The sequence below is a fragment of the Prunus dulcis genome, chromosome 2 (genome assembly GCF_902201215.1).
Source record: "Prunus dulcis chromosome 2, ALMONDv2, whole genome shotgun sequence".
Classification (NCBI taxonomy): Eukaryota; Viridiplantae; Streptophyta; class Magnoliopsida; order Rosales; family Rosaceae; genus Prunus; species Prunus dulcis.
In genome coordinates this window covers 24999996-25023056 of record NC_047651.1, presented here as the reverse complement: position 1 = coordinate 25023056, position 23061 = coordinate 24999996, and the positions used below count along the sequence as shown (strand labels likewise).

At 37.3% G+C, this 23061-nt stretch overlaps 5 protein-coding genes across 6 annotated transcripts; 2 read left to right on the top strand and 3 right to left on the bottom strand.

The window, feature by feature from the left end:
- Nucleotides 1–689: 689 nt before the first annotated feature.
- On the top strand, nt 690–1963 carry LOC117617794 (transcription factor TRY). Its single transcript, XM_034347353.1, has 3 exons — nt 690–935; nt 1097–1184; nt 1766–1963. Exons 1-3 carry the CDS (start codon nt 884–886, stop codon nt 1911–1913), a joined length of 288 nt encoding a protein of 95 aa, XP_034203244.1. The 5' UTR covers nt 690–883; the 3' UTR covers nt 1914–1963.
- A 325-nt stretch (nt 1964–2288) lies between these two features.
- Nucleotides 2289–5972, bottom strand: LOC117617792 (RNA polymerase sigma factor sigE, chloroplastic/mitochondrial). Its single transcript, XM_034347351.1, has 6 exons — nt 5662–5972; nt 4362–5134; nt 4092–4238; nt 3723–3959; nt 3083–3346; nt 2289–2745 (listed from the first exon to the last, which is right to left on the bottom strand). Exons 2-6 carry the CDS (start codon nt 5073–5075, stop codon nt 2548–2550), a joined length of 1560 nt encoding a protein of 519 aa, XP_034203242.1. The 5' UTR covers nt 5076–5134; nt 5662–5972; the 3' UTR covers nt 2289–2547.
- Nucleotides 5973–9248: 3276 nt separating this feature from the next.
- Nucleotides 9249–11065, top strand: LOC117617793 (probable WRKY transcription factor 53). Its single transcript, XM_034347352.1, has 3 exons — nt 9249–9994; nt 10091–10219; nt 10322–11065. Exons 1-3 carry the CDS (start codon nt 9654–9656, stop codon nt 10896–10898), a joined length of 1047 nt encoding a protein of 348 aa, XP_034203243.1. The 5' UTR covers nt 9249–9653; the 3' UTR covers nt 10899–11065.
- A 1041-nt stretch (nt 11066–12106) lies between these two features.
- Nucleotides 12107–14447, bottom strand: LOC117619551 (transcription factor SPEECHLESS). The gene is made up of 3 exons (XM_034349532.1): nt 13875–14447; nt 12916–13554; nt 12107–12373 (listed from the first exon to the last, which is right to left on the bottom strand). Exons 1-3 carry the CDS (start codon nt 14331–14333, stop codon nt 12308–12310), a joined length of 1164 nt encoding a protein of 387 aa, XP_034205423.1. The 5' UTR covers nt 14334–14447; the 3' UTR covers nt 12107–12307.
- A 5909-nt stretch (nt 14448–20356) lies between these two features.
- On the bottom strand, nt 20357–22987 carry LOC117619511 (mediator of RNA polymerase II transcription subunit 10b-like). 2 transcript variants are annotated; one of them, XM_034349485.1, is made up of 6 exons: nt 22856–22987; nt 21616–21874; nt 21431–21511; nt 21235–21337; nt 21055–21144; nt 20357–20605 (listed from the first exon to the last, which is right to left on the bottom strand). In XM_034349485.1, the coding sequence occupies exons 2-6, from the start codon at nt 21831–21833 to the stop codon at nt 20534–20536; spliced, it is 564 nt and encodes a 187-aa protein (XP_034205376.1). In that variant the 5' UTR covers nt 21834–21874; nt 22856–22987; the 3' UTR covers nt 20357–20533. The 2 variants fall into 2 exon arrangements, with proteins under 2 accessions (XP_034205376.1, XP_034205377.1); XM_034349486.1 differs by having other exon boundaries at nt 21616–21866; nt 22856–22984.
- Between the last annotated feature and the right edge of the window lie 74 nt (nt 22988–23061).

Sequence of the window (23061 nt, the reverse complement as noted above, 5' to 3'; positions counted from 1 at the left end):
TAGAGAGAGATGTATAGTAAACATGAGAGACCGAGAGAGATAAAGCGTGAGAGATGGAAAATAAGATACAGCGAAAATGAGAGAGATGTGTGGGCCGTTAGAGAGAGAGAGAAGACGTGAGTAGAGAGAATAAAAGAAGAGAGGAAATGAGGTAATAATTAAAAGGGTATTTTAGGAATATTGGTGGGTGGAAAAATAAGATTGTGTTTTTAAAAATTTATATGGTGGGTGGAAAGATAAGGTGGGTGGAAAAATAAGACAGGTGGGTGAAAATAGCAGCAGTTAATATTTATTGCTATGGAAATGGAATGGATCCAAGGACAGAATAATAAATCTCCTTTTCTATTTTTTACAAAGGAATTTTAAAAAAGAGAGAATAAAAATGGAAATTTTACCCTATTTGTTGGCTGGTTACTGAGCTGCTAAACAAATAGTAAAATAAGAGGAGAAGTGTTCCATCATCCATCCATCTTCCGTCATCCATCATCCATGCATGATGACAAAGGTAAAGAGATGAATGAGCCTTTTGGAGACAAAGCAGATAGGCAAGGCAAGTTTATATATATATATCTAGGCTTTTTCCCCATTGCCATTTCTTCCTTGTTTCTTCTCTGCGCTCTGTGTTGTCAACTACAAGTCTACAAGCCTACGAGTCAACAAACACACTTTGTAGTTTGTTGGGGGCAGCAGCAACTTGTGGTTGTGGCTTCCACATCAAAGAGATATATATTCCCTTTTCTTTCTTCGAACTCCACACTCATATATATAATACTAGCAAGTTACAAGCGCAACCCAATTTACTACATTTCTCCCATTCCTTATTCCATTCCTCTCTTTCTCCTCCATTTCCCTTTCTTGTTCAGTCTGGTTTCTAGCGCAGACCATGGACCGATGTCGTCGAAAACGACCCAAAACCGCCACTTCTGAGTCTGACGGTTGGTGCTTCATTCCTTCTCCATTTTATGTTCGCTTTCCAACAAACTTTCATTTCTAATTAAGTAAGTTTGTCTGTCTTCTTTTTTAAGTTGTAAGAAAGTTTGTCTGTTTGATGAAACTTTCATTTGATGTCCTTTTGCTTTCCCATCTACTCGGGCAGAGGTTATTAGCGATGAATGGGAATTCATAAACATGACTGAACAAGAAGAAGATCTCCTCTATAGAATGTATAGGCTCGTTGGGCCCAGGTAATAACTTATTTATTTCCAAATCCAAATTATTAGTATCTTTCATTTTACATAATAATAATAATAATCTAAGCCATTACACAAATATGGAGTTGATAGCATGCAGCACAGCAAACTCTGCACATGGTTAATCGAAAAAACAAAAAGAAAAAGCACTTACATCCCAAATTCCAAACTTTACTTCCATCTCAAGTTGTAAAGTTTGTCTTTTCTATTGTCTCTTCGTCTTTCAGATTTTACTGTTCCGAACATTAATTGTACTCTAAAACCCCAGCTGCCTTCCACGTTGCTACCTTTAAATATTTCCGTCCTGTGTCCAACAGTCGAGAGTTGACCTTAAATCCTTGATCCATATATACAAGAGTGTCCTTAATTATCTCCTTGCAGTTATTGCAAAACAAGATATCTGAAACAGTTGTGTTTCAAGTCACGTGAAACTATCCATCCAGCATGAATTCTACAGCTTGAATCTGGAGATGCAACAATATTTCTTATCTTGGCTTTTAATGTTATGGAGGTTTGCATATAAAAATACCATGGTGTGAATTTTTTTAAATTTCTTTTCGCTGTCTTGGTTTCAGGTGGGATTTAATAGCTGGTCGGATTCCAGGTCGAAAACCAGAAGAATTAGAGAGATATTGGATCATGAGACATTGTGATACGTTTGCTGACAAAAGAAATCAGCAAACGAAAGACAACTCTAAAAAATGTTGGTCGTCGAATGTTTAATGGCTTCAAGTAGTTGTCTTCGTCTTGGATGGTTATTGTGGCTTGGCTTCTGTCTGTTTCTTGTGCAGTAGTTTAGTTCTTGCAATTATCTGTCTCTGTCTCTTTCTCTGTTCAGGTAAACTCTGAAAGTAAATTCTTTCCCTAGAATCAGGAACCCCTCCTGAGCCAGGGGCTGTAAGAAATGAAGAAAGAAAAAGAAAATGCATGGCAAGGTGAATTTCTTGATGAACATGAAATATTTTGAATTAAAAATTGCTAGCAAGTTCAAGATTTCACATAAAAGCAAAGCAACCATGATCTCTGTGTGCATAAGTTTGCAAATAGCAGTCGGATGTTTCGGTGTGCTAAAATTGCATTTTGTAGCTGTATGGAATATTGTCCTATAAAGGGTCGAAAAATATTACATTTCATGTATCATCTATACATGGGTATATACGGAATCTCGAGTCTTAAGTCATCCATATGGATTTAGATGGTATGAGAACTCTATGTTTACTGTTTTACTTTTTTGAAATTTCTTACAGCCTTACTTTGGCCTAGTTAAAATCCTACGATACAGATGACTAGTATACAGCATTTTCAAATATCCAAAGGTAGAATATTTTTTTAAGGAGATCATGCTGTGTCGACCGCTTTATACTACGTATCTGCGAAGATAATCTACTCGAGCTGGATGCTTCAGCTTCATGAGAGCCTTAACTTCATGCTTTCGAACCATTTCTCTTGAAATATTCAAGTTTCCAGCAATCTCCCCTAACGTTCTATCGCCCTTACCATCAAGCCCGTATCTCTGTCTGATCACCAAGCTCTCTTTGGGCTTCAGTGAATCAAGCTGGTGAGATAATATTCAGAGAAAGGATTAGCTACCACATGAATGCAATCGTAGACTGCAACCTAGGAAGAGTAGACTAATAGTATATTACAAGGGGACCTGAGTCCACAATCAGTAATGATGAGCAACCTGAAATTTGAGAGCTGTTGAAGTGTGACAGGTGCTAAAGCCAAGTCAACAAAATGCCTAAATGGTTTGTGCATGTCACTTTGTCTTTCTAGCTAGTAATTAAAAATGAAGCTTAATAATCCTGAAAATGTCTAGCTAACAATCAATCTTCAAACAGAGAAAGCAGTTTGGTGTTAATATGAGGTTATCGGAGAGGGTAAGTAAATACCACATCATCAAGAGCAAGCCTGAGAAGAGCAGGTTTCTGCCGGTTATCACCCTCTACACCATCAACATCAGTAATACCATTTATAAACTCCTCTTGTGTGGTTGTATGCCTTGAATGAAGAGAGAAAACAGGTTTTGACGCCCTCATTACTTCATGGTACCTCTCAGGGGAAATTCCAACCTTTTCAATTATCTCGTCCTCTGTTGGCATTCTTTTAAGCGCAAACAACATCCCAAGCTTAGCTTTTTGGATTTCCGCCCTAACCTGCATAAAGGAAGAGTGAAAACCATAAGTTTCCATATTTGCAACTTTCATTCTTTTCCTTTCCCCTACTAAACTACCATTACATGCATTTTTTGGTTGGTGCAAATTCAGTTCCTAGTAGTATAATGCTGCCATTCGTTTCCCCTCTATCATAGAAATTGGTTGAATCAACAATTCAGACAAAGTCTGAATCCTGTATTTAAGTTCAAAACTTTTTTTCTAGTATGCAAGGCTCTGCAGCATAGGACCAGTTATGTGAGCTAAGATAGCCAATGTTCATGCTTCTGTAGGATTGTTGTCAAGTGATTCATGGCAATGATTATGCAATTGCGAACAAAAATAACCATAGCCTATCTTAGGTAGAGAAAGAAATTACTGATTCAAGGCCAAATGAGACACGAGTAAAGCTTGAGAGTGTCATGGAGCGTATGATGGCATGCCTGATCCAGAACAGACCATATGTGGAAAGCCGGAAACTTCTTTTTGGTTCAAAGCGATCAATTGCTGTAATAAGTCCCTTCACTCCTGCCTGGCAAAGGTCTTGAAATTTTGGGCCATTTGCGAAGTCTTGAAAATATTTGTTCATGACAAATAACACAAGTCGGAGATTATGCTGCAACACATATCAACATTTCAAGTTAGATTCTCTGCTTCACATTTGAAACCACAAATTCTTAATCAGTATGCAAGACTAGATAAAAGTAACGCTGCACATAAAGTGGATAGAAAGCAGGACAATGCTTGCCTTGATGAGCTTGCTTCGTGCAGCTCGACCAACTTCCAAATGTTTTTTTACTTGAACCACACTCATATTTGTCGCCTCAGCTAATTCACCATTGGTTGGTTCTCTCCCCAAATCTTTTTGTAAATTCTCTTTCACTTCAAGAAGACCCTAAATCATGGCAAACATAATTATTCGGCAGCAAAATACAACTCACACAACACAACACATGTACAATGCTACAAGCCAATTTTTAAGACCACAGCCAGAAAACGGAAACTTTAGAAGGCTCACCTTCATAGGTTGCATTAGCTTGAACAACCAAGCATGCTCTGAGGATGTAAGAACTGGAGGAATCTTCATCTTTTTCCAGTCCAAACTAACCAGATCAGTTGAAGTCGAATACTCCCTTACAAGCTCCTCAATCTTCTCATTTTCGTTCTTTCTACTTTTTCTCTTTCGAACTATGGAAGCAATTACTTTCTCATCCTTATTCCATTTCAATGCAACCCTTTTATTAAGACTCAATCTTTTAGCCTTCTTTGTCCTGTTCCTAACCACAGTGTTACTTGTTCTGTTCTCATCTTTGTCAGCATCACTTTCACTTGTCTTCTTCCTCCTTTTGCGACCTCTTCTCATCAAGCCATCTACATCTTCCACATCTGAATTGGCTTCAGTCTCGGGGCTACGCTTGTATAAGTTTTCCAGTTTGGCAGCGGCTTCATTGTAATCCACTTCCAAGGTACAAGGAGAAGCTACATCTGTAGTGGCAGACTTTACACTTTTTCCCAGTTTCCTAGCTTTCCCTAGTCTCTTTTGGTGCTTCTTTCGTGTTTCTATAGGCAATGGTATTTTCTCCTGGGGTGCAACCAAGGCAATCTTATTTGCTTCATCTGTTTTAAATGCAACAATCAATGGCTTTCTCAACGTAGATCTCTGAATTGTCAATTTCGTGCTCAATCCTAATGGAGTCCTTGAAGCTGAGCTAGACACTGTCACAACTCCCATGCCAAGTTGCCTCAGAAAAAGTCTTTGTGATGAGTCAGAGCTTTCTTTATGCACAAATTCTGCAACCACACAAAAAGAAATGCAGCCATTTTAAGCTCTTCCCCTTTCTTATACAAACGCACATTACAATTACTAAAAATATGCAAATAAACAAATAAACTCTTCATTGTTACTTATTGTTAGCAGAGCTCCTCATATTATAGCCCACTATTAACACTGTTTAAGAAGTGAATCCTGCTCAATAAGCTCAAGTTGATCCTCCTAATTCCGATCACTTCATAAAGTATATAAGTTTTGATCGAATAAACTTCACAGTGAGAGTGAGGTACTAAACTAGACTAATTTTGTTTACCAATACTATCAAAACTCATTGTTCTGTGCGATAGAGACACTTCAAGATTCATCTAAGAAGCAGTATATAAATCAGCACAAAAGAGAAAAGAAACCAACTGAAAATTCAGAACATTACTGATCATGAAACAGATAAAAATAAAAATAAAAACGCAAAGAAATGCGGGCGAAGTGTCAAACTTTGTATCATAGTTTTTCTAAGAACACAAACATAACCCACTGCAAACAATCATACCTCTGTTGCAGAAAACAATGCCTAAACGACCCGGTGACGAGAATTTCGGAGAATCTCGGAGTAAGAATTTAGAAAGTTCGAGACTTTTTTGGTAAGAACGAAAGTTGGAGACTTTAAAACGTAAACACGCGAATTACGGTGTCCACAAATTACAACTCTGCAGAATCAACGGTTGGGACTTTACTGGTCTTTCAACGCCACGGCAGACAATTGCACACGTACATCGAAGAAGGCTGGTACGGTGACGTGGGTGGTGTTGGAGCAGAGAATGGTCTTTGTGAAGCTCTGGCGTGGCGGGTCCTTATTCGACGANCAAGATATCTGCGGAAGCCTGTGGATGAAGTTGGTAACACATGGGCTGGTTCCTATTCGATGTGGTATTCTTTGTAATTTGTGGGACCTACTTAAGTGTGGTGGTCTTCAGCATCTTTACGTTGCTCAATATCAGCCATACTGTATCTTAAAAATTAAAAATTAAAAAACTATATACTACTTGTTCTTTTAACAGAAAAATTAGGCAGTAATTTTATTTATTTATTTATTTATTTTTATACAAGCAATATGATGGAATGTGAAACTTGAAGATAGGACCTCGAGTGTATAGGTACTACTCTTGACTACTTGAGTATACTAGTTAATTTAGTTTCGAAATTATAAAAGTATGAAAAAAAGAAAAAAAAGAGAGAGGAAATAGACATAGCACTATCACCAAAAGGCCCAGAATGAGTTTGGGCTTCAGCCCCCTCTTCACTAAAAGAGGCCCAAAATTAGACTAACTCGATTGGCCCATGAATCGGGATTGGGCTTCTATCTCATTATTAAATCGGTCCAATCGGCAAATATTTTCAGATTAGGCAACAAACCTCGAGGCCAATACGGTCTACTAGACAACAAAAAGAGCAAGGGCTTTATTGACGACTTTCGGGACTTGAATCCAGCTCTAACTTCGCTCATTTCCAATTCCAAACGACCTTGCACATTTTGGAATTGAATTAAGGCAGTGTTTGGGGTGGGCTGTGTGTTGTTCATAATCTTAACGCAAATTGCACAAGTTGAACGTTAATGTGCATTGGAAGAGTCAGAGAGGGTGATGTGTCTTTCATGCAATCTACTTTTCTCAACACTTAACAAAAAGTTTGATAGAATCTTTTTTCCTCTTAACTTTGCAATTTTTGAGAATATGCCAATACAATTAGTCACCGAAGAAAGATTAAGAATCCTTATGAACTTTAAAAAATCAAAGAATCTGTTGATATAAGAAAATAACCGAGCACAATCTACTCAATACGCACACGAAAATGTAGGATATAACTTCATAGCACACCTTAGAAAGCCAACAACTCAATTAAGAGTATGGGCACTCTAGCAAGACCAACGACTAATCACCCATTCATGATTCGACCACTAAACACCCCGATTAAAACGCCGGTTATCCACATACTTGATTCGAGCAAACGGAGAGTCGACCATTGACGATGGAGAATGATCATATTCATAATTCCCTTGACTAAAGAATAATATTGTTCATATATGATACATTTGTAATCTCTGTCCATCATCAATCAAATAACTTTTCCTATCGCACTTTTGTTCTTTCCTTTTGTTATCACTTAGGCTATCCTAATCTTCCCCATCCTATTAACCATTAAGTGGTCAAGGTTGTCACGTTGATTACTGAGATTTCACAAGTTAACATATTCTATGAGATAAATATATAAGTGTAGACGTCCTCCACTTGGATCCTTGTAAAGTTAATATATAGTAATTAACCTAAACCTCCCCCTTTGACTCAAATAATAAAAATGTTGGAATGGAAAAAGTCACATGGCACGGTCCTACTATTTCCACGCGGCTAAACTAATAAAAATCTTTCGGTCAACAAGTTGGCCATGTGAAGTTCACCATCTAGAAGGAGGTTGTAGGAGAGACGTTATGAGATTGCGGCTACGTATCAACTAGACTTGCGCCCTGCAAATTCTCTCCATTTTCGGGGCATCACACTCAGATTCACTTTTAGAGTCCCTTTCTTTCTTCCATTCCACATAGAGACATAGTCATAGAGTCATAGAGCTATACAGCTATAGCTAAGCCCCAATGATTGAATTTCTTTTTGAATTGGTCAAATCTTTGTTTTGAATGGTTCCTGTATACATGTAGCAAAAGAAAATAAAACATTGTATGTTGGTAGTTATGGGTTCATTCTTGTCCTTATCAGTTGAAGAAAAAGCAGGACACTCGGTGGAATTAATATATAAATTGTTTAAGGTCTTATGTTTACTAATTCTTTAATTACATTGTCGCCCTCCTCACTTTATCACCAAGTCAAAGTAAATTGAAAGTGGATTTTAACTACCACCCTCAGAAAGTCATTATATTGAATGAGAACAGGGTTCAAGGTTTGGACCAACATCATACTGTTTATATATATATATATATATAATAGTTTTGTGCAATTTAGCATCTATAATAGGACGTCGTGAATAAGATTAAGGGGCACCTCAAACCAAATAAAACAGTTCATATTATGCAAATCAAATCGACTAAGTCAGTATGCAACACCATTTGCTTCCTTATGAGTAAAATTGAAAAAAAGATTAAAAAAAAAGGAAGAAGTTTGTGCATGCATCAGACCCAGAATTGATGAGATCCCACATATAAAATCCACATAATAGAATCTACTTGGTCATTTATTAAATACAAAAGGAAGCTTTACGTTATTATTTAAACTCAACTATCCTATACAATACATCGTAATTAAGTTCCCAAATAGTATAGAAAGAACATGTTCAATTAACCATATGTTTCAAATTTCAACACGATTGATCAACGCGTGAGCGACTGCAGCACTTAACACTGCTTTATTTTGTTTCAACTATGTTGTGCTCGCTTTCCATTAATGTTAATGAAACACAAATTAAGAAAAAGAACACATGACCGACCGTTCTTCACACCAATAATAAGGCACGCAATATACGGTACCTAGTTCTGTGACAATCCGACTGATTTCACTTATTATTAATCAAATAATTACTAGATTATCATTTTCCTTTGTTGGGTTTTGGGTCTGACTCAGCCTATTCTTTGTCTCCTCTTCAAATAAACATAGGAGATCCAATCCAATTTGAACCGTTAACGTAAGCAAAGTCTTGAGGCTGACGTCAACAGTATGTCATGGCCTTTTTTTCATCTCAGTAAAATCAAATCTGTCTTGTTTTTAGTGGCATCAGGTCAGGGGTAGAGCCGGTAGGAGTAGAAGTAAGTTAGTAACAACGCGGAGCTAAGTTTGAAGATTCTTTGGTCTCCTACCTCTGTTGCTTGATCGTTGACTTTCTTGTTTTAATAGTAATCAAATGCAAAAGTGAGAGAGAAAGCAATAATATTGGTGTTCAATTAATTGTTGGCTTATGTGAAGGAGAGGCACAAGGCTGAAATGGTCAGCAATTGGACCTCTTACTCTTATGAATCCTTTGAAACTCCATTTTCTATGACCAAAGACTGGTCTCCCATGAAGAAAGTATCCTTTCAGATTTTCTCAGTCAAACTTCTATTATTCTTTCTTTCCCTCACTTTCTTAGATTCAAAAACAAAGCTTCCCTTAAAATCCCATAACCATCTCTCCCTCTCCTTCCTCATCAAGTTTCCATCTTTGCTCCTTTGCTAACTACTTTAAATAATCCAAACACACAAAAACTACGCACACCCTTCTTAGAAATCTGTGTCTCTGTTTCCTTTTTGGGTAGTTTTTGAATCAACCTTTGATTTTCAGTCTGTTTCTAGTTATAGGGTGGGAAAAACACATTTTACTTGCAATTCTTGAAAACCCAGTTCTTGTTTTGGCTAAATTTCCACGCTTTCTGTTGGTTGGTCATAATATAACTTCATTCCAATCTCTCATGCTTCTCCACAGAACCTTTGCAATTTAGATTTCAGATCTTTGCTGCTTGCTAGTTGATCACAAATTGTTTGCGTCCATATATATAGTGTATGAACAAATGGAGAACTGCAATATGCATGGGGAGAAAATGAGTCTTATAAATGAGCTAGCACAAGGCAGGGAGCTAGCTAGGCAACTCCAGATCTATCTCAATTTTCCGTCTTCCTCTCATGGAACCCGGGAATCGTTGGTTCAAAAAATCATAGTTTCATACGAAAAGGCGCTTTCCATGCTCAATTCTAGTAGCTCAGCCTCAGGGGGAGAGCAACAACTGCCCACAGGTCATGCTGCGATTCGAATGATTGAGTCCCCCCCACCTTCTCTCAATGGAAGTCCCCTGAGTGAAGACTCGGATCGCGAATTCAAGGACCAGGACAACAAAGATTCCTCTAGGAAGAGGTAGTTTGTCATGATAATGTTTTGCTGGTTTATCAGTACTTGATTGAGATGATAATTCTGTGGCGGTTAATTTTTGAATTATCATAAATGTTGCAGGAAAACTCTGCCAAGGTGGACACAACAAATAAGAGTTACATCAGGTATAGGGCTTGAGGGGCCTCTTGATGATGGCTTCAGCTGGAGGAAATATGGCCAAAAGGACATACTTGGAGCCAAATATCCAAGGTAGGCCAGGCAGAACATTTTCATTAAAGAACCCCTTTGTGACTTGGTCTACTCAACCAATGTGTAACTTGCATGTTAACATTAGATTGTTGATCTTGGCAGAGGCTATTACAGATGCACTCATCGGAATGCTCAATGCTGTTTGGCCACAAAGCAAGTGCAACGCTCCGATGAAGACCCAACAGTCTTCGAAATTACTTACAGAGGAAGGCACACATGTACACAAGCCTCCACCAGCACAACCAGTGCTCCTCCTCCTCCTCCTCCTCCTCCTCCACAGAATAGCATGGACATAGTGGACCCTCAACAAAATCAGCAGCAACCACAAGACTTGCTCTTAGCCATCCCACAAGGCCTTACAGTAGTAACTGAAGGCTTAGACGCTGGTGATCAGGAATTGTTTCCCTACAATCCTTTGAACCACAACTATGCGGGGCATTTTTCTCCTCCATTTATGGGCCCTGCAACTTCTGGAACACAGTATTTCTCAGCTTCAGAGCAGGGCTTTGGAGGAGGCAGCCAAAGTTTCCAGGGTGCTGAGTGTGAGATTGCAGAGATTCTGTCATCTTCTACTTCAGCAACCAACTCTCCTGCTGCTTTGGGTTTCCCATTTGGTCAGGCTGATCAAAACTTATACCCCAACTTCTCATTTGACGGTCCAGGCTTCTTTTCCTCATAGCTATTAGCTTCCTTCCCAAAAGAGATTAGCATTTCCAGAGCCAACATAATTAAACTTTGTAACATCTGCTAAGTAGTCTGATTGATATGTTTCCATTAAAGCTGATATTTATTTTTTTGTTTTCCAATTTTATTCAGATCAATAAACTGAATATTCTCTTTTATGAATCTTTTTTCTTATTAATTAATTAGTCCGCAAATCAGAGATTTGCAGACGCGTTTTTTAATTTACGTAAGGGCCCACCAGAATTGTCTTCTACGCATACGAACAACAAGGCCCAATCGCGACGGTTGCAGAGGCCGTTTCGGAAACGACGTCTTCTCTTTTCGTATGCCCAACCCAATGCAGAGTAGATATGGCAGGCCCAAGACATCTTCAAAACCACCAACCTTGTATGGACCTCTGAAAATGGCCCATACGGTTCACACCAGTCCATTCAATTCCTAGCTTTATTTTTTTATTTTCTATAATAAAAAAATATTTATCATTTCCTACATTTTCCTACTCTGTTGCAAATAGACAAGAAGAAAGAAACCCAGAAGAAAAAGTAAAATTGGTGGTGGTTCAAACTTTTTTTTCGGGGAAAATGAAATGAGATGAAATTTGGGTGTGTTGAAGAAGAGTGGTCCATGGCATGCACATGTTTCCCAGCCTCAAACATGTCGCTCTTACATAACCATAGGAATGAAATTTGAAGGCAAATTGGCCCACCTGATTGATGAGCAATGCTTTTTGTATGTCTATTCTCTTCTTTTAGAGTTTGGTCCAGCGGGGTTTGGTAATCATGAGCTATATACCGACAGGCTACATAATCGAGCTTGCTTGGTAGCAGCAGGCAAAACGATGCCAATTTAGGCTAAGATGCTTTCTTTATATAAAGGTTTTGCATCTTCATCTTCATCTTCATGGCATTTAAGTTTGTACCTTCCATTCATCGATCCCGAAAATGGAAGTTTAAATGAAAAAAAAATAGAAGAGCAAGCTTCTCTTAATAATCAAGATATATGGCACTATTAATTAAAGTTTAAGCATAATTCCAAAATAATAATAATTTTCTTGTTTCAAAATTAATGGACAACTCATAATGATATATGTAGCTTTTCCTTAGGCATAAAAAAAGAAAAAGAAAAAGTGAAATTGAAATTCATGTACGCATGTATACGTGAAATTGAAATTCATATACGTTTGTGTACGTGAAATTGATTAAGACTAAAAGAAGATGAATTAAACAAAGGGTTACCCTGGCTAAAACAAGTTATTACTGATCTGATCCTAGAATTACATATTTGTTAATAAGAATATGGTAAAAATGCCTTTCCCACATTCTGTTTTATTATTAGCAGCAAATAGCAATGGCCAATGGGGAGATATGATGAGATTGTTAGGTGCATATAGCATAGGGCATGCAATTAGCAGAATGTTTGCTGAATTTGGTGAGCCAGTTCCTCGGCACTAAGTTGGCATTCAATTCCGATCTAGCAACAAAGCAAGAAACAACATCCCAATCATTAGCAGCTCCAAATTTAGTCACCCACATGATTCATCACAACAAAATCCTAATTAATATATTTGTACTGGTGGGTGGGTAGCTACAAAATCAATGTCTGAAAGATACCCACCCACCCTTGTTTTCAACAACTTTATAGACGAGCATTTAAATCAGTAAGTCAGTACACGTACCACCCAATAATCCAGTACCTCATTCTTTTTTAAATTTTTACAACTGGAAATGAAATTACTGCAAGCATATTCTTCATGTAAAGGACAAAACCAGTACTTTTTCCTCTGAACTAAATCACCCTTATGTATTTAACATTTTTTTACTATTTCTTAGATATCGTCACTATATCTATTATCCTCTCAGCTAGGATTAATATATATATATTTTTTATTTATTTATAATATATGCCAAGCAAAACTTGTAAAACAAAATCTAAAACTAGCAAATAACTATAGGAAGTGAAATTAATTAACAAATTATAATTTGGTTAGGTACAAATGAAATGAAATGAAATACCTTTATGGTGAAGGCATTAATCATGGTTTCGTCAACGGTGGTGATGCTGACGTCAAGAATTTCAAGCGAGAGTTCTTCGAGAGTAGAAATGATTCTGAGAGCCTGTCCCGGTATCGGAGGTGACACCGTTTTGAGAAGAACATTTGGACCTGAAAATTTCACTTCCACTTGGGCGACGGCGGACTTGGAGTTGGCGAAGAGCTCATTGAGATTGTCAATATTATTATTATTATTGATATGGGAGGAAGTAGTTGAAGAAGAAGGAGATGGTAATTCAAATGACGATGAGGTGGGCATGTTTGGACTAGAAATCAGATAATTACTAATAATATTAGCAGCGGCAGGTAATTGCGGTGGTGGTTGCTGCAGAGCCCTCGCAGAAGAGGGCTTGTAAGGGCTGGTTGGCTGAGGGGTTCTTGGGCTGATAGGGGGCAAGCTAAGCCTAGGACTGAGAGGGGGTTTTCTAGGGCTAAGGATTGGTGGTGATGGACCAGGTGGTCTTGGACTTGAGGCCAGCATAGGGCTGCTTAACACTTCACTGTAGGCTTTTCGCTGCTTCTTGGCCTCAAGCGATTGAAGAACTTGCTGCAGTTCATTGATGTAATCAACCACCCCTCCAATTATTGATGCTTGATCTCCCTGAACCAAAAGCAGACAACCAAATTAGGTACACAAAAAATATATACACTTTTTTTATTATAAAATAATAATGAATTAGTACTGTTTTGAAGTAGCTAGCTAGTTAATGCTTAATAGTGCAGACAAAAACACGAAAAAACAAAAAATAGTGCAGCTAGCCAGCCATGGTGTGTACCGTGTACGTGGAGGGTTTCTACTTTTGCTTGTAAGTTTGAAAGTGAAGGGACGAAATATATATGTAAAGAAAAAAACATAAGTATATGTAGATTATTTGATGTAATTAATAAGATTATTATGGATGGATGGGTAGAGAAACTGACTCGTTTGACATAGAAGCAAGGCATGAGAGAGCGCAGGACAGACAAGTGGTCGTTCATTTGCTTTCTACGGTTGCGCTCCACCGTTATATGAGACATCCTTGTTTGTTGTCCATCTTCATCTGAGAAAGTGGTCGCGGTGCCGCCCGAAGCAGGTGACGCAGAGAGCTTCAATCTCTTGGTTTTGGGGGGCGAATTGGTTTCGTCAAGCTCGGTCTGGTCAGCTGAGGCTGAGCTGAAAACAAGGGGTCGCGGTGGTTGTTCATTATCCAATGTCACCGTGGCTGGCGGCGGAAGGAATTCCATGGCTCCTCCGAATCCAAATCCATCATCTAAGCTCTCCAATATGCTAAAAAGATCGTCCCCTGGAGTAGCTAAGTTGCAAGTGGTGTCGCTGTAGTAGCACTGCTCGTGTTCTTGGAAAAAATCAGATGATGGACGTTCGTGATCATCCATGGCCATAGATGCTTTTTGTTTGCTTGCTTTGCTATATGCCTCCTGGTTAATTAAAAGGAAGAACAAAAAGGGAAATGGAAGTAGCTACAAGCCAGAGAACAAGGGAATTAGTTGTCGGGGAAAAAGACGAAAGGGAGGGAGGGAGGGAGAAACGAAAGAGAGTGCGTCATAGATGAGAGAAAAAAAGTATGTATTATTATGTAGAAGAAGCTAGCTAGGTTTGCGAAAAGGAGAAGTAAATAAACCATCACCATCACCATCATCCACCTCTATTTATTTTTTTATGTTTTTGTTCTGATGATGTTTGGTTTTGGCTTTGCTTGCTTAGTGAGCACTGTGCACTGTGCATGAGAGAGAGAGAGAGAGAGAGAGAGAGAGAGAGAGAGAGAGAGAGAGAGAGAGAGAGTTCCTTGTTCCTATATATTCAATTTTCTTGGTTTTCATCTATCCGTTAGATTTATGTCTGCGTGGGATCTTACAGAGCCGTGGAGCACACAGAACCCCAATAAAATATAAATTAGAATTGTAGAGAGAAATTGGAAATATCGGTGGATTCTATTCTTTCTTCAATACTGAACTTTGCCACAAATTGGAAGATGACAAAATTAATTCGTTGGGTGTATATCATTAATTCGGCTACTACAAAGACATTGATGGCATATAATATTAAGACACTCCGCAAATAAAATAGAAATTAAGATATTTTTAATTAGGATTTAGGAGAGGACTACTTAAGGTCGTTGTTAGGTATAGCTAGATTTCTCAATTATATTTAGATATACGAATTAAGGTTGTTCCTAACCTAACCATGGCAACCTTGGCCTTGGGTCCTCTAACAGTAATTTATGGTTTTGGTCAACGTTGTATTGTATATACCTTTTTATCGATCAGCTATACGTACATAGAAGAAAGGGTATGGTAGAGCTAGATGAAAAAGAGTGACCATATAAATATATGTATTCAGAGGTGGCAGTGGAAAATTCTAAAAAGTGAGGGAAAATTATCCTTAAGAAAACATGAATGAATGAATGAATGGCATGGTTTTTATATAAATATATACAGGCTGAGGCAGGCAGTGCCTAGAGACGGGAGGAATGTTCCTCTTTGATCCAAAACAAAAGCAAACATCTATGGTAATAGTAGTACTTCACTGTTTGGTCAGAGAGTCTGCTCATTATCACTCACTATTAATATTTGCCTCCATCATGGCATCATCCCCCCCTTTTCTCTCTTCATGATTTAACATTGACTTTCGAAATTAAGTTTGCTCAAATATATAGTACATATATATATTATTATAGAATGATTACACATGGCTGATTAAAGTAGTGTATTTTTATAGAGAAAAAGTTCATACCCAACAGTAAGTACGTAAAATATATATAAGGATTAATTTCAATTTAGTACTCTAAACTTTTATTTTTAAGGCACGTTTGCCCTTGCTCTCCCAATTTTAATGATTACATATCCTAAAATTTTCAATTTTGTGCAATTTGGCTCTAGCGTTAACTTCATCATCAAAATTTCCATTAATTGCTTGTGTGACAAGCTTGGGTCTCACCTATTCACTTCTTTTAATGTCAGTTGAAGGGTATTCTGTTAAAAAATAGTTCAGTATTAATATGTGTAATGTGTTCTTCATGAGTTGGAAGACACCAATTATCTGAAAGTACTCTTCAATTGACATCGAAATAAGTGAATAGGTGAGACTTATGTCTGCCACGCAAGCAATTAACCGAAATTTTGATGTTGAAATTAACGCCGAAATCATATTGCAAAAAAATTGAGAAGCATAGGGTCTGTAATCGTTAAAATTTGAAAGTGCATGGACAAACATGCCTTAAAGGTAAAAGTTTAGAGTACTAAATCGAAATTAACTCTATATATAATTAAGGATGAAGACGAGTGAAGAAAATGATGGTTAATTAAAAGGCTTTAATCTATAAATATGTAAATGCGACAAATTGAACAAAAACGTGTGTTTGAGCAAGAAAATGAGGGCCAGGCTGATAACGACGGGTCAGGCTGATGACGAAGGGTACTATACTAGTCAGACTCTGCACACTTGTTTCCTAATTATTATTCAATACTTCATTTTCCATATATATAATATTATGAAATTTATTATGTAATATTGGAATTGAAAGATAGGCCTTCAATGTGCAGTGCAGACACGGTATCTGCGTGCCTAGGATGAAATCAAAATCAAAATCAATTTCAAGTTATTAGACAGTCAAATAAATTTGAAATGGAAATGTGGAATATAGTTCATATCAAAATTATAATATGGTTGGTGCTACCTCAAAGGCTCTGGACAATACAAATAAATTGAAATTGAAAATAGTAGAAACAAATTGCAAATTGGAATGCATGGTGGCTGCCTGGCTGGGTGTCTGGGTGGAAGGACAAACAGGATCGCAGGGGAGTAATTGCAAGTTTGGGCCTGCCATGGGAGTGCGCGGGTTTCATTTAAAGTGGTGGTGTGTTTCTGTCTGTACTTTTAGTATATATATATTTCCACATTTACTTCCCTCCTCCATATGAGTCCAATTCTAGCTTATCACCCATCAATTTTCACATTTATCACCTTCAACAACCTCTCTCTCTCTCTCTCTCTCTCTCTCTCTCTCTGTGTGTTAAAACGAACTGTGTTTCGATTTAAAAACAAGTTTAACGCAGCTATATATCTTCTCTATCTCATCTCAACCATGGAATGGAATGGAATCATATCTTTATAATGATATAATATGTATGGAATCAAACTGCATGCTAGGTAGCTAGTTATTATTAAATCAAGCCCTGGAGACTTCACCCACTACTCTAATGGTGTCTGTACAAGACTGCATCTGCATGCATGCCTGTACGACCCTATAACTGGGAACCGCACTACTCCTCCTACGTACAAATAGCATCTACATAAGGCTGCATCCCTATATATATCTTGGCTGTCAAAACTCTTTAATACATTGGTTATAATTGGAGTACACATTTTAGAGTATAATATTAATAAAATAAGATACGTACGTGCTATAATATGAGTGAGCCAAGCGAAGTTGAAGCTACATAGTTAAAATATTTTCAAGCAAACAAGTTATTTAACTTTTGTTTTAGTGGGCATCTATTTTGGTAAAAGAAAGACATATTTGCACATTTCTTTGCTAGCATAGCAATGTATTTTATAGCTAGGGTGAGAGACAGAGCGGCTAGGTATGACAGATTTACCCAGATCTAGATAAGCTCTGCATTTCATTGGCATTGACAATTTGACATTGCATTGCATGCAGCATCTTTTTCAATTAATTTTGTATTTGTAGACATAGGATCTTTTTGTAAATGAATGAATGAATTGGAACATACTTAACTGTTTATCATTTATAACCCTCTCTCTGCAGAAATAAATGAGAATGTCATTGTGTGGACCGGAGACAAAATTTTAAAACAAAAATATGCATTGCAAGAATTATTAATATGCATGGGACCCTCTCTCTCTCCTTCTCCTTCTTCAAACTCCCTTCACTTCAAAAACTCTGCAAAACTCATTGAATACCCCCATTAGCCATTACACCACCCACGCATTCTGTGAGACAAACATTACTGCTCCTCCCCCCACAGGCTCAGCCCACCCTTATTGTATTATATATTAATTAATCCATAATTCCTTCTTCTTCTTTTTTTTGTTTCTTTTTCCTTTCTTTCGTTTTCTCGCTGATTGATCTCTCAAATATTGTCCCCCCTTTTTCCCGTCTTCTTCCACGCCGGTAAGGGTCGAGATCTCCGGGAGTTGTTGGGAATTGTGGGTCATGTTTGGGAGATGGATATGTCATATGATACACACATTGCAATTGGGACCCAAAATGATCTTCAATCTTTCATTGCAGATATATGAAAAATATTCATATTAGATTTTGTACATATATATATGTGTCTCGTATTTTATTTTGGACTGTCATGTCTCCATCCCTCTGCCTGCCCCATTACCGTTGGGTGCACCTCCCTCCCCCTTCCCCCTTCCCCCAACTGATCTCTGTCTCAACTATTTAATTCAGTGCTCATCTTTGTCTCTTTGATCATACAGACATTAACCATCCTCATAAATTCATAATCATAATCTCTATTCCTTTTGCGATTGGGTTTTCATATTTGGATATAAAACTACTGTTTATGTTTTGGATGAAAAGTATTAATGATTTGGGACAAACTAATTTATAACCAAGGTGCTGCTATATCAGGACACACAGTAGAACACAGACACAGCTACGAAGTTGTAAGTATAATATTATATATGTGGTTTTTAATTACATGAGGACATATGAGATAATTAATTGAAGGTGGATGCATGTGAGTGATGTGGAGACTGTTTCTTCTTACAGTGAGCCTTGAATGCCATTGTTGGCTTGGCTCTGTTGAAAACAAGAATTTGAAACAGCTTTACTTTAATTAATTTGTATAATACTATTGGGCTGCTGCTGATGGGGACCAGTGAGATGTACAGGTGGTTGTTGATTTTAAGGGCTTAGGTCCAAACTCCAAATTGTTCTACGAGAATGTCTCAAACACAAAAAAGCATGAGATGATCAGAGTCTGAGTGTCTGAGTGTCCTCCTTCCTTATTAATTAAATTAACATTATTTTACAATTTAGAACCAGATGAGCCTGTGCGTCTTAACCTAATACAACTCATTAAGTTTTTCTTTTTCTTATATTAATCTCCAATGAGCCTGTGACGTGAGTCTTAACCTAAGAGAGATTAGTGGTTGAGGGTGGAGATTGCGCTTTCAAATTCTTATGTAAATTGTTTTTAAATGAAGAGACAAAGAGCAAAGATAGCATTAACAAATTTTGATTCTCAACCCTAAATAGCTCTATTAATTCGAACTGCTCAGAGAGTGCGCTGCGATTGTCTTCTTCTTGTTCATGCAAAACCCTAGTCAATGGCATTCAACGCCACCCAAATCCTCCGCTGCAAGTGCAGAAAGCAATCTCAGCCTCTCTCTTCCAAAACAGATCTTACGCTTCTGAGACACTTCCCAATTCGCCCAGCAAAGCTAACATCCTGTGAATATATTTTTTAAACGGTACAGCCGGGTACCTATACTATTAAAATATTCGAAAAAATTTCTTGAACGGGTATAGCCGAGTGGCTCTACTATTAAAATATTCCAATATATTTTCTTGAGAGAGTCTAGCCGTCCAGCTATACTCTTAAAATATTCGGATATGTTTCTTGCAAGAGTATTTAGTATAGCCGCGCGGCTATACAAGTAAAATATTAGAATTTATTTATTACAATAGTATAGCCATAGTATAGCCGCGCGGCTATACTATTAAAATATTCGAATTCAATTTATTACAAGAGTACAGCCGGTCGGCTATACTACAAAAATATTCCAATTTATTTATTATAATAGTATCGCCGGGCGGCTATAATAATAAAATATTAGAATCTGTTCATTATAATAGTATAGCCGCGCGGCTATACTATTAAAATATGCAAATTTAATTTATTGCAAGGGTACAGCCGGTCGGCTATACTATTAAAATATTCGAATTTATTTATTATATAGTATCGCCGCTCGGCTATACTATTAAAATATTTGAATATAATTTATTACAAGAGTATGGCCGTTCGGCTATACTATTAAAATATTTGAATATAATTTATTACAAGAGTACGGTTCGAATATATTTATTGAAAGAGTATAGCCGGTCGGCTATACTATTAAAATATTCGAATACATTTTTAGAAAGAGTATAGCCGTCCGGCGATACTATTAAAATATTCAAATATATTTACTAGAAGGGCCCAGCTGTACTATTAAAATATTCGAACATGTTGAAGTAGTATAGCCGTGCGGCTATACGCTTTAAATATTTGTATATATTTAGGAAATTTTCGAGAAGAAAGTCTTTTTTTGGCTTTTGATAAAACAGTAGCCTATCTAAAACTGCAAAATAGTAATGGCCATAATTATTGTGAGAAATTTGGCAGATGAAAATTCAAGCTTTGTCAAAGAAGCCACAGCAACCACAGAATATAATTTTGCTACTATAGGATTGAAATTTGAATTCTAATTGGGTGCTTGGTGACCAAGTGGCTTGAATAAGATAAAGAAGTTTGTGCAAAAGCAAAAATCAAATTTACACATATTTGCTTAAAAGTGGCCCATATTTGACAACAAGAACCTGATACATAAACAAATGACATGCTTAAGGCTCGGGTTTGACTTTCACATCACCATTCTGTAATATGCTCTGTGCTTGTGCAAGCCGTTTTGTTTCCTGTATCGTAAGTAAACAGCTTAAACTCCTACAAGAATCATAATTAACCACACACAAATACCGAGAATAACTAGAACGAAATATCAAGAATAAATGCAAACAAGCTAACTTATGCTGGGCGCAGAGTCAACACATCAATAGCAGAAACCTTCAGAGAAAGGTTGTGTAATCTGGATGAATTACCAAAAGCAAGACATGCATAAAGGGTGAAAGGGTCCACCCAACGAAATATCGAGAATAAATGCAAACAAGCTGACTTCTGCTGGGCGCAGAGTCAACACATCAATAGCAGAAACCTTCAGAGAAAGGTTGTGCAATCTGGATGAATGACCAAAAGCAAGAAATGCATAAAGGGTGAAAGGGTCCACCCGAAGACTTTATGATAGAGGCAAATAAGGTTTATAAAATCCTTGTACAACATGTTAGTGGGCGAATGTAAGGTAACTTACAGCAGCAGATGCAGCACGTATTTCTCTGTAAGATTCAACTTCATCAGGAAATGTCTGTTCAAGTTCTTCCAGAAGATGTTTGCGTAAACTCTAAACAAAACATCAGTAGAATGTGGAATAAGGACAAACTTGAAACATCGAAATGGAACGAAACAATTATTTGCACACTGTAAAAGCTACCTTGAAGGTATCAGTTTTGCCTTTAGTGATCTGATTTTTGGCAATGCAACTGTTTATGACATCCCTTGTAAATTCATCAGGATTCTTCCCATCGTCAATCAAACTACACAAAATTAATAAGTCAACGGTAGTCAGAAATCCACCATGAATGAGGAACCTTTAGTTGTTAGAAAGCAAATTAGAGAAGAAGCCTCACTTAAAAACTTCCATAGGAACCTGGATATTGCATTTTTCGGACAGCTTAGCCATGTTGTCAAGCTCGATAACAAGAGCATTTCTGAGAGGTCAAACCTAATGTGAGAAAGTCTCCAAGCAACAATAAAAATATTGAGAACATAAGCTCTGAATAATCATTGAAGAAGCTCAGACTGAGAAAGTTACAGGCGTTGGAGGAGGGGGAGCTGAGAGGCGTCATTGAACGAAGAGACAGTGAGGTAGAGCTGGTGAATGAGCCCTAAAGTTTTCTGAATAGAGTTAATGACCTCGTTCAGGTTTTGCTTTGGATCATCCACCATTGTTGCTCCAGCTGTATCATTGGCTTGAGGGACCAAAACCCCATTTCCACCACTCCCACCGGTTGCATTCTGTGATGTATCCATCTCACACCACTCTAAAGCTCTTTAAAAAAGTACCTGTCAGGCTGTCAAGTGGAAATTAAGCCAATCAACAGTAAAACACTAGATACATAACAGGTTTTTCGTGACATTTGCTAAAGAAGAAAAGCATACATATTGCTAAAGAAACGAAAACGAATTACAACTTAAGAATGTAATAAAATTCATCAATTTAGAAGTCAAAACAATCGATTTGATCAAATTTAAGTAACACAGGAAATCTCTTCCTAGATAAAGCTAACTAGAATCTCCTTGGCTACAGTGTCCTTCATTCTTGCTGGATCTTTCTTTTCTTTCTCTTTTTTATGCACAACAGAGCATTAAGAAAGAGAAAATATCCCAGATGAATCTTCTCTCAAGTAGCTGCAAATAAATAAAAGGACATACAAAACAATATAATACTAACTTCGATTAAGAGTGAGCCAAGAATTTGTAGATGAAGCTGCCAAATTACATACCAAATGGGCTTTGTACAATTTTTTTACTTTTAATTTTCTTCAGATGGAAGCCTTACAAACAAAAATTGAAACTACTAACCCGCATAAACAGGGAAATAAGTTTTTTTAATTTTTTTTTTTTAAAGTATGTTATCAATTGCAGTTTTGCGAAACAGGGATATACCACCATGATGACTTACTGCCTCGAGTAGCCAAGACAACTAAGCAAGTCCTTAACTTATTATTGAATTTCTCGATTATTTCCATTGAGTATTGTATTGTTGGAAAAAATATATATACATCCTTAAGGGCGACTAAAAGAGAGAAAGAGAAAACACAAACAGTAAAACAGACTTATTTTGGCAGAAAATGCTTTCATTGATAACCAAAGAGGAAGCAATACAAAGACTACTGCCAAAAGGCACCAGCCATAAAGAAACAAATATTTCTGAATATTCCAAACCTTGAGATTGAGAGTTAATGGAGTGAGAAGATTGACCTCTTCAGATGAGAACATAAACACAAGAGAGAGAGTTAAAAAGGGAAAAAATGAAACGAATTTGGCCATACCTTAGATCGATCTTTCCAACCCTGCTTCAGTATGCGAAATGAATCCCTTTCTTGCAGATACAAAATGATGAACAAACCGATTCATAGAGGGTTGGGGAGAGAGAGAGGACACTGAGGAATTGGTATTGGGCTTCGCCTTTCCCAAAAAATCCCTAATATATATATATATAATATATTGGGCCCAAAAAGGAAATAGCACGCTCAGC

Bases quoted from the DNA above. Each gene is read 5' to 3' on its own strand.
- LOC117619511 (XM_034349485.1), bottom strand. From the start codon at position 21,833: ATGGATACATCACAGAATGCAACCGGTGGGAGTGGTGGAAATGGGGTT. The intron at 21,338-21,430 runs GTGAGGCTTCTT...AATTTTGTGTAG, and splicing joins GTTCCTATGGAAGTTTTTAA to TTTGATTGACGATGGGAAGA. The intron at 20,606-21,054 runs GTAAGTTACCTT...CTTACGATACAG, and splicing joins TACGTGCTGCATCTGCTGCT to GAAACAAAACGGCTTGCACA.
- LOC117617794 (XM_034347353.1), top strand. From the start codon at position 884: ATGGACCGATGTCGTCGAAAACGACCCAAAACCGCCACTTCTGAGTCT. The intron at 936-1,096 runs GTTGGTGCTTCA...CTACTCGGGCAG, and splicing joins CGCCACTTCTGAGTCTGACG to AGGTTATTAGCGATGAATGG. The intron at 1,185-1,765 runs GTAATAACTTAT...TCTTGGTTTCAG, and splicing joins TATAGGCTCGTTGGGCCCAG to GTGGGATTTAATAGCTGGTC.
- LOC117619551 (XM_034349532.1), bottom strand. From the start codon at position 14,333: ATGGCCATGGATGATCACGAACGTCCATCATCTGATTTTTTCCAAGAA. The intron at 13,555-13,874 runs GTCAGTTTCTCT...CTTTTGGTTCAG, and splicing joins CTTGCTTCTATGTCAAACGA to GGAGATCAAGCATCAATAAT. The intron at 12,374-12,915 runs GTATTTCATTTC...CTTTGTTGCTAG, and splicing joins TTAATGCCTTCACCATAAAG to ATCGGAATTGAATGCCAACT.
- LOC117617793 (XM_034347352.1), top strand. From the start codon at position 9,654: ATGGAGAACTGCAATATGCATGGGGAGAAAATGAGTCTTATAAATGAG. The intron at 9,995-10,090 runs GTAGTTTGTCAT...TAAATGTTGCAG, and splicing joins AAAGATTCCTCTAGGAAGAG to GAAAACTCTGCCAAGGTGGA. The intron at 10,220-10,321 runs GTAGGCCAGGCA...TGATCTTGGCAG, and splicing joins CTTGGAGCCAAATATCCAAG to AGGCTATTACAGATGCACTC.
- LOC117617792 (XM_034347351.1), bottom strand. From the start codon at position 5,075: ATGGGAGTTGTGACAGTGTCTAGCTCAGCTTCAAGGACTCCATTAGGA. The intron at 4,239-4,361 runs GTGAGCCTTCTA...GCCATGATTTAG, and splicing joins AGCTAATGCAACCTATGAAG to GGTCTTCTTGAAGTGAAAGA. The intron at 2,746-3,082 runs GTATTTACTTAC...TTATCTCACCAG, and splicing joins GGCTTGCTCTTGATGATGTG to CTTGATTCACTGAAGCCCAA.